The sequence below is a fragment of the Otolemur garnettii genome, unplaced genomic scaffold, assembly GCF_000181295.1.
Source record: "Otolemur garnettii isolate 467f Iridium unplaced genomic scaffold, OtoGar3 scaffold00140, whole genome shotgun sequence".
Lineage (NCBI taxonomy): Eukaryota > Metazoa > Chordata > Mammalia > Primates > Galagidae > Otolemur > Otolemur garnettii.
The window spans coordinates 4,931,727-4,941,295 of record NW_003852535.1 but is presented as its reverse complement, the minus strand read 5'-3'; the positions used below and the strand labels follow the sequence as shown (position 1 = coordinate 4,941,295).

The 9,569-nt window shown below is 42.3% G+C and overlaps 1 protein-coding gene across 2 annotated transcripts in view; it reads right to left on the bottom strand.

The window, feature by feature from the left end:
• CPSF7 (cleavage and polyadenylation specific factor 7) overlaps positions 1 to 9,569 on the bottom strand; it is a 26,343-nt gene that overhangs the window by 4,094 nt on the left and 12,680 nt on the right. For both annotated transcript variants that reach the window (XM_012810670.1, XM_003798748.3), the window contains exons 5-8: positions 7,742 to 8,156; positions 7,150 to 7,268; positions 2,930 to 3,098; positions 2,126 to 2,293 (exon numbers count right to left, since the gene is read on the bottom strand). In XM_012810670.1, the coding sequence (XP_012666124.1) occupies positions 2,131 to 2,293; positions 2,930 to 3,098; positions 7,150 to 7,268; positions 7,742 to 8,156 (866 nt within the window). In that variant the 3' untranslated portion in view covers positions 2,126 to 2,130. The remainder of the gene's footprint in view (positions 1 to 2,125; positions 2,294 to 2,929; positions 3,099 to 7,149; positions 7,269 to 7,741; positions 8,157 to 9,569) is intronic.

Here is a 9,569-nt window from a genome sequence, read left to right as displayed (position 1 = left end):
CTTGAGCCCAGGAGTTGGAGGTTGCTGTGAGCTGTGATGCCACGGCACTCTACCCAGGGGGATAGCTTGAGGCTCCGTCTAAAAAAAAAGAAATAAAAGGGTAATTAAGAATAGAGAAGGGAGGCAGTGCCCGTAGTTCAGTGGATAGGGTGCCAGCATACACTGAGGCTGGCAGGTTCAATCCCAAACAATGACAACTGCAACAACAACAACAACAAAAAATAGCCGGGTGTTGTAACGGGCACCTGTAGTCCCAGTTACTTGGAAGGCTAAGACAAGATAATCTACTTAAGCCCAAGAGTTTGAGGTTGCTGTGAGATATGACCCTACAGCACTCTACCCAGGGCAACGGCTTGAGAATCTGTCTCAGAAAAAAAAGCCAAAGAATAAGGCAGTAACTAAACATAAGAGGAATATTTCCTTAGTAGGTTGTCACCAGGCAAAATATTGCAGAAATTTTCCAACTGTTTAGAGTCTAGCTATTGCTCAGGAATTGTAAGGACTCATGAGCAGTGAGGGTTTCTTTTCCCTTCTTCATCTAGTCAGTCATCTAACTAGCCCAAAGATGCCAAAAAACCCTATTTGTTCCTTCTTCTCACCTTCCTTCTCAATTACCCTTAACCAATCAAAGAGGCAAAAGATCAAAAACACCTTCATAAGGTAATTGATGTGAGATTAAAAAGGTGGGAAGGCAAAATGCTGGAGAAATGAGGAATTTTTATGCTAGGTTTTAAAAAAAGAAAAAAAGGTGGGAAGTCTAGAGACATGTAAGTCTACAACCCCAAAATTGAGATGAAACCCCAATGTTATCTGGCTCATGCAACAGCCTCTAGGAACCACAGACAGACTCTCCTAGCCAGAGTCTGGCTTATTTTAAAGATCTCCACAGAAACGGAGTCAAAGTTGCACTTCTTATCTATATACTACAAATAATCTTTGCCAAAAGCTTTCTTTCAGTTGGGATTATAAACTAATGAGATGTAATCTGCAGTTACAGTCTCCTTCATTATCCCAATCTGGAGCCTATCTGAGAATGAAAATGCCACAGTGAAAAGTAGGGTTGAGTGAGATGTAGACAGAGTTTAAGTCCTGATGACATAGCCAGAGCCCCTGGACCCAGCCAATCCTAACTAAACTTTTCAATTACTTGAATTAACTGTTTTATTCCCAACTCTTCTGCTTCTGTTTTGCTTAGAAGAAATCTTTGTCAGTAACATTTCTGTCTAAACACAAAAACATGCTACCACTCAATTATCTTCCACATAATCTCTAAGGCTATTAAAGATAATTTTTCCAGATTAGCTTTCTCCTGACTGAAGTATACCAATTTTTTTTTTTTTTTAAGATGAGAGTTTCACTTTGTTGCCCTCAGTAGAGTGCCATAGCATCACAGTTCACAGCAACCTCCAGCTCTTGGGTTTAGGCGATTCTCTTGCTTCAGCCTCCTGAGTAGCTGGGACTACAGGCGCCTGCCACAACGCTGGGCTATATTTTTGTTGCAGTTTGGCTGGGGCTGAGTTTGAACCTGCCACCCTCGGTATGTGGGACCGGCACCCTACTCACTAACCCACAAGCACTGCCCTGAAGTATACCAATTTTCAAAATCTTTGTAATATACGTTACTTCTTAAAATCATTAATGTCACACCCCGAAAACTAAGTAGGCAATGGTTTTACTTTTCTGTCATGGTCAATTTTCCTGACTTTTTTACTTGAAAGTTTGGTGAAGTTAAAATATAATAACAATGGCCATCATTGACAGGGTTAAAATATAACAACACTGGCTATCATTTACTAAGAACTTACTATGGGACATGCACTATGAGTGCTAAATGCGCTATATGGATTATCTCACTGAGATTATTATACTCAGTAAGCCACTGAGACATGTGCTTTTATTATGTGCATGTGCACATGAGGAAACTGAGAAAGTGATACGTCTGACTGCAGACAACACATTCTTAGCCATTATGCTATGCTGTTACTGAATCAGGCTAAGGTAGTCAAGACATTATCTCTGGTTACTTATGTCAAAAGTCTTTAAAAAGAGAGAGAGAGAAAAAAACATTCACTATAAATCTTTCATAAAAAATCATTCCCCTGCCAGGAATGGGGCTTCTTCCCACCTTTCTCAGTGGTGCCTGTCCCGTTCTCTATCCCGGTGTCTCTCGTGCTCCCGGTTCCTCTCTTGGAAATAATCATCATGCCGATCTTCATTATGAAGCAGATCTCGATGCCTCCTGCTGCTTTCCCGGGACCGACTAGGTGACCTCTCCCGGGATCGATGTCTTTTTCTATTAGAAAGATCCTTCAGCCTCACTCACAGGGCCTTCTAGATTCCTTCCAAGGGGTGATATTTTCCTGTCTTCAATTATTTGCCTAAACTACTCTTCTATTTCTCTATAATGGGCTCACTGTCTGAGCATCTTACCTCTTTGAAGACTAATCTTTCTGTGGAAAATAAGTTACACTTGTTGAGATCATACTAATTTATTGGGCACAGTGCTAAGAATCTTACATGTATTATTTGACCTGATCTTTTACAACAAATCTGTAAGATAAATGCTACTACTGTTCTATTTCGAAAAATGAGACTTGGAGAATTAACTAACTTCCAGACATGAGCAAGTCACACAGGTAGTTAACAGCAGAATTAGAATTCAAATCCAAGCTTGTATGGCTCCAAAGCCCACATTCTTAACTATGCCAGTCTGTCTTTTTCCCTAAATAAGCCCACTGCCTCACCCAACACAGATTCCAGGTAATACAACACTTTAAAGTATTTGGTTAATTTTTTGCCCCATAAATATATGAGGGCTCAGTCCACTCTTTCAGCCAGGTCCCTGTCATACCCCAGCCCCCCTTCCTTCCCCATCCCCTGGAAGAGCACTGCTCAGGGGTAGGAGGTCCTGACACAATCATCAACTCACCTGGAAGAGCTCCCACTGGCACCCACGCTGTAGGACTTGGCTTCAATGCCATGAAGACAGTCCTTAAGTGAGGAGATGAGGACACGGCAACGCTCATCATTGGCGACCCGGGACTGTTTGATAACTGCAATGGCTGTGAGCAGCGTCTCGATTGCATCACTGTAATCCCCTGACATGGGATGGATGGGAAAGGCCAAGGATAAGCAGAAGCAGTAAACTAACTAGACTAAAAAGGAAACTCAGGCTGGGCACCCAAAGCTCAGTGGTTAGGGTGCCAGCCATATATACCATGGCTGGTGGGTTTGAAACCAGCCCAGGATAAAACAACAATGACAACTACCACAAAAAATAGCTGGGTGTTGTGGAGGTGGCCACAGTCCCAGCTACTTGGGAGGCTAAGGCAAGAGAATCACTCAGGCCCAAGAGTTTGAGGTTGCTGTGAGCTGTGACACCACAGCACTCTTCCAAGGACAACATAGTGAGAGTCTAAAAAAAAACATAAAATTAAAAAAAAAAAAAAGAGAAACTCAAAAAACCATAAACCAAGAGCAACTAACCGTCCCAAAGAACCATGGTAATAAAATGGATAAGGCAAACACAGAAGGTATAAAACTGGATGACACCTATCTTCAGTGGTTTAGAATCTGAAAGATGTTGTCAGATGTTGCTAGTAGACGTACAAACTGATATATTGTTGTCCAAGGGCCAATTAACATATTTATTAAAATAAACAAGTTAGTCAGTGTATGGCACATCTCTTGGGGGTGGGAAACAATTATAAGAGGGACTTTATCTAACAAATGCAATTAGTGTAACCTAATTCTTTGTACCCTCAATGAATTCCAATCAATAAAAAAGAAAAAGAAAAAATAAAATAGGGCAGCACCTGTAGCTCAGTGGGTAGGACGCCAGCCAAGGCTGGTGGGTTCGAACCCGGCCAGGGCCAGCTAAAACAACGACAACTGCAAAAAAAAAAAAAAGCTGGATATTGTGGCAGGCGCCTGTAGTCCCAGCTACTTGGGGAGGCTGAAGCAAGAGAATTGCTTAAGCCCAAGAGCCTGAGGTTGCTGTGAGCTGTGATGCCACGGCCCTCTACCGAGGGTGACATAGTGATACTGTCTCAAAAAAAAAAAAAAAAAAAAAAACTAAAATAAACAATGTACATGTTTTTTCACCGAGTAATTATACTGTATATTCAGTAATGTTTCAGTGTTGTTTGTTACACTACCTTCAATTGTCTGGCTACATAAATTAAGGAACACTGGTTCCACTGAATATTAATTACAAAGTTGTTAAAAAGCAGGAGGTAAATCTTTATGTAAAGTAACTGATGTAAAGCACTGAATACAGTACCAGGCATACAGTGAGTGCTTAATAAATGTAGTATAGGTGCCCAAATACAGAACTGAAAAAAAGTTACAAAACCATATTCTATTTTTGTAAGAACAATCAAAATTATGTGTTATCCTTGTATAAAGGACTTTCATTTTTAAACACTGTATACTTCTACGAATTTTAATATAACCAACTACTACTTTAATTATTTTATTTCCATGAATTAGTTGTTTTTTTTTTTTTTTTGAGACAGAGCCTCGAGCTGTCCCCCTGGGTAGAGTGCCATGGCATCTCAGCTCACAGCAACCTCCAACTCCTGGGCTCAAGCGAGTCTCCTGCCTCAGCCTCCCAAGTAGCTGGGACCACAGGCGCCCGCCACAACACCTGGCTATTTTTTGGTAGCAGCCGTCGTTGTTTGGCGGGTCCGGGCTGGATTCGAACCCGCCACCTTAGGTGTATATGGCTGGCGCCTTATCCGGTTGAGCTATAGGCTCCGAGCCCACGAATTAGTTTTAATACCCAAATAGCATATGTATAAATCTTAAAAAGAACTATGCTGCCATCAAAAACTAGCCCTTTCATTTCCCAAATCTGAGCAATGTCTGGCTCAGGGCAAGTACTTGCACTTTACTTTTCTAAGCTAAGTCAACAGCATTATGGACAGAAGATATACAAAGAAAGCATGAATCCAGACAGGGGTCCAGTGAACATGAGAACTATATAGGGAAAAAGAATAAAATAGAAACTATGGAGGACTGTGATCCTGTGGAGGCCTGGGAACACTAGGACTTCAGCTCCACCCTAGTAGGGAATTTCTGCCTGTTTTGTTAGCATATTCCATAAACACCTGTGATCTGAGTGACTGGAATGAGAACAAAAGGAGAGGGAGACACAGACTCAGTTACTGATCATCTCAGTGTGAAGGAACCAGAGGGAAAGAAAGAAGAATGAGGATTTTCTTTATACATCTCTATCTGACTTGTCATGATAAGCATGTATCACCTTTTAATTTAAAAAGATTCATTTAGAGGTCAATGTTGATTTTCTGGCAGAGGAAAAACTGTACATAAACATTTTCTGTCTTTAACCTACTCTCTGAATTCAAGTTTTACAGCCAAAGATGAGAAATCACATAAAACAGATAATAATATTTAGTGCTAACATCTTTCCTAGGAGATCTGATAATCTACAGATATTTACCTTTATGTGGAGAACTCATAGGGAGGAAGTGAATATGGGAAATGGCATGATGTAAAATCTATATTAAAACCCTGAGGACAGCACCTGTGGCTCAGGAGTAGGGTGCCGGCCCCATATACCAGAGATGGTAGGTTCAAACCCGGCCCCCGCCAAAAAAAAAAAAAAAAGATATTAAAGTTAAACAAACAAACAAACAAACAAAAAACCTGGAATTTTTTTTTTTTTTTTTTTGAGACAAAGTCTCACTCTGTTGCCCCAGGCTAGAGTGCCAGGGCCTCAGTCTGGCTCATAACACCCTCAAACTCCTAGGTTTAAGCGATCCTCTTGCCTCAGCCTCCCAAGTAACTGGGACTACAGGCACCCACCACAATACCAGGCTATAATGTTTCTATTTTTAGCAGAGATGGGGTCTCACTCTTGCTTAGGCTGGTCTCAAACTTCTGAGCTCAAGGGATCCTTCTGCCTGGGCCTCCTAGAGCCAGGATTACAGGCATGAGCTACTGTGCCTGGCCAAAACCCTGAAACTTTGTACTGCCTCCCTTTTTAGGAACCAAAGATTTTATGTCCAAAGCTTTGACAATCATGGCTGTTGGTTCTGCCCACTTAATACTGAGAGCAGAGCAAAAGTTAGCCGTAAGGGTATAATGTCTTGTTTTTTGGGGGAGGACAGAATCTCAAGCTGTTGCCCTGGTAGAGTGCCCTGGTGTCACAGCTCACAGCAACCTCTGTGTTTGTCACAGCAAACTCTTAAGCTTAAGCAACTCTCTTGCCTCAGCCTCCCAAACAGCTGGGACTACAGGCACCTGCCACAACGCCCAACTATTTTTGTTGTTGTTGTTGCCATTGTTGTTTAGCAGGCCCAGGCTGGGTATGAACCACTAGCCTCAGTGTATGTGGCCGGTGCCATATCTACTGAGGTATGGGCGCTGCCCAGTATAATGTCTTAAAATGATGCCAAATGGACTTACCTTTCTGGAATAGGCTACATGGGAGCCATCAGCTCTGCCTAGTCCTGAATGTAAATCAGATTCTGTATCAAACCATCACCTCATCAAAGCATCATTTCTAAAAACCCACTGTCTATATTCTGCATTGGCTCTACTACACAAGTATCAAATCTAAAAGTCAACCATTGAGATCACAATGACATGGTATTATTTATTTATATTCTAGGCACTAAGTTGATTTTCATGGGGGCAGGTCTAGACACAGGATTAAATCAGCAGTACCACTGGAGCTTCCCTAATGCCAAGAAATTAGGTTACTTGTTGTTCTTCAAAGTGTGCCACTTTTCTTTTTTTTTGAGACAGAGCCTTAAGCTGTTGCCCTGGGTAGAGTGCCATGGCATCACAGTTCACAGCAACCTCCAAATCCTGGGCTCAAGCAATTTTCCTGCCTCCACCTCTTAAGTAGCTAGGACTGTAGGTGCCTGCCCCAACGCCCAGCTATTTTTTGGTTGCAGCCATCATTGTTTTTTTGTGGGCCCGGGCTGGATTCAAACCCACCAGATCAGGTGTATATAGCTGGTGCCTTAGCCACTTGAGCCACAGGTGCTGAGCCAAAGTATGCCACTCTTATATCTAACAGTGCTCTTACTTTATCTTGTTAAACTTTTGCCAATGGAAATGACAAAATCAGGGAAAAATCTAAAGATAAGGAGAAGGCAAGAAAGGAAGTGTGGTTACCTGCACTTGCTCCAGATACAGCTTTGGAAATGGCACTGCTAGAAATTGCTCTGTTTCGCTTCATGATCTCTTCAAATTCAGCTTCACTCACTGTAGAGGGTGGAGGGCCCGAATCTCGGCTGCACAGAGATAATATCATTCTTGATTGCCCATTCCTGTATAGTTTGATGTTATTTAATCATGTTGTACCATACAAAGCCTTAAATGGTTCCCAGCTAGTTCACATGTTTTATGTTCATCTTCTCATTGAGGATAGAATTTATGTCATGTATTTTAGTAATTTTGGCATGACTCAACGGTGTCAGACATTTGTAGCATTTGTAGGAGCTGCTTATGGCTCTCAATTTAAACTCTTTAAAAAGGGATATGAAGGACATGGTTTGGGTCAATAGTTCAGATGCAATCAACACAAAATAAAAACACAAACAAACAATAAACTATTTCCCAGGACTCAACACCATGACAAAAGAGTTTTCACATGAGAAACACAAGGAAACAGTGCTTACTTCCTGAGGGAGAACAAAATGCTTAACACACTTGTCTATCCTACTATCATCTGGCTCAGATCTCAAAGGAACAAAACAGTACTTACCTGCCATGGTGGTTATAGGGTGCAGAGGCCTTCATGTAAGTATCTGGTGGAGGCCCCACGGTAGCATTTGGTGGGGGGAAGAAGGCTGGATTGAGGTGAAGGGCAGGTGGGATAGCCCCAGGGGGAGGTACGGCAAGATGAGGAGGTAATCGAGGAGGAGGGGGCATGAGATGCTGGTAGTGGATACCAGGAGGAGGAGGAGGGACCCCAAAGCTTGAGGAGAGAGGTGGTGGGGGTGGAATTGGTGGTGGGGGCAGACCCATCAGGGGAAGGGCTGAAGGAGGGCGATTGAAGTAGGGCAGCACACTGGGGGGCTTATCCACACGAGCAGATGAGGGTACAAGGTTCTCAGAGGGTGTGGCCCGTCCATCAGCAGAATCACTAGAATCTCGGGAGTGGGCCCGTGGAGGTATTCCTACAAAGCAAAACAAAACTAACGTTATCATCTAGGCTTTACAAAGACCCACAGGACCAGCTCATCCTTCAGCAAAAGTCATGTGACACCATATGGAAGAAGGTGACTGAAGCAGCTGAGAAACAAGCTAAAATCATCTATGGCCTTTTGTTTGGCATCAAAGAAAAAGGTCAGAAGCAACTCAGTGAAGACGTAAACCCAAGAAACAAACTACTCTAATTCTGTGGAACAATGCTCTTCATACAGAACTCTCAAAGTGCTTTGATTTATCCTTCTATTTGTTTTCTATTTTTTACATTCTGAAGGATCCTATTAACCCGCAATGAAACAACAATGCTGAAGTATGTTCACCGATGCTCAGCTAGCTTCCAGAAGACTTGAGATCACACAGCCCCTGAAGAGTTTCAGGGTCTCTCTCCTTAGACTAGATGACCTCCTCTACCTTGCAGCACACTGTGATATTCTCTTGCCAGAGTGCTGTGGCTAGGGAATTTGGGGGAAAAGAGGGAAAGGCAGAAAATGGATGGCACTTCTATCCACATTCCAAAACTGATAACTAGTGTGGGAAAGAAATACACATGAAGAGTAGGAGGCTGGAGGTTAAGGGAAAGGTAAGAGAAAATTGGAGATACGAAAAAGTTACACCCACAGAATGAGCAGATGGCACAAGCTGACAGCAAGGACTCTTGGCAAAAGTCTGGTACAAAATATGCCCCGAATCTGGGAAACTTCCTCTACATTTAATGGTCTAAACTTTTACCTTTCAGGTTAGCCTACTTGGAACAACATCCCAGTATGCTATATGGTATAGTGCAAAACAGGGACTTAAAATGTTTTATATAGCTGGACACGTGATTCTGACATTGTCAAGTCACCTGGTTAAACTTGTTTCCTCTTTCCAATTTTCCAATCTAAGCCTCATCCGTGTGGAAACCAACAGAAGTACAAGAAAAACATGGTCTTGGGAGTGTTGGAGGTGGAAAGATACCAGGAGCACCAAGTGTGGAAAGAAAGAAGAATGCTCCTTAAACTAAAACTTGATAGTTAATCCCAACTCCTCAGTAAAGCCTAAGGTAGAATCAATTACCCTGACATCCACTTTGATTCTCTATTACAGAATATTGCCAATGCTTGGGCTGGACTGAGGTACACTCTCTTGCTCTTGTCTCAAACATGACACTTGCTCCTAGAATTTTCTCAAATTATAGAAAGAAGAGGTATTAGCCAAGTGTCCTCTGACAGTGAACCATCTTTCCATTTATTGTTTCCACATCTACCAGGGTTCTGTTTTGTATCTATGGCTACAAGTCCCAAGATAGGCAACCATTTTTTTTTTTTTTTTGGAGATAGAGCCTCAAGCTGTCCCCCTGGGCAGAGTGCCGTGGCATTACAGCTCACAGCAACCTCCAACTC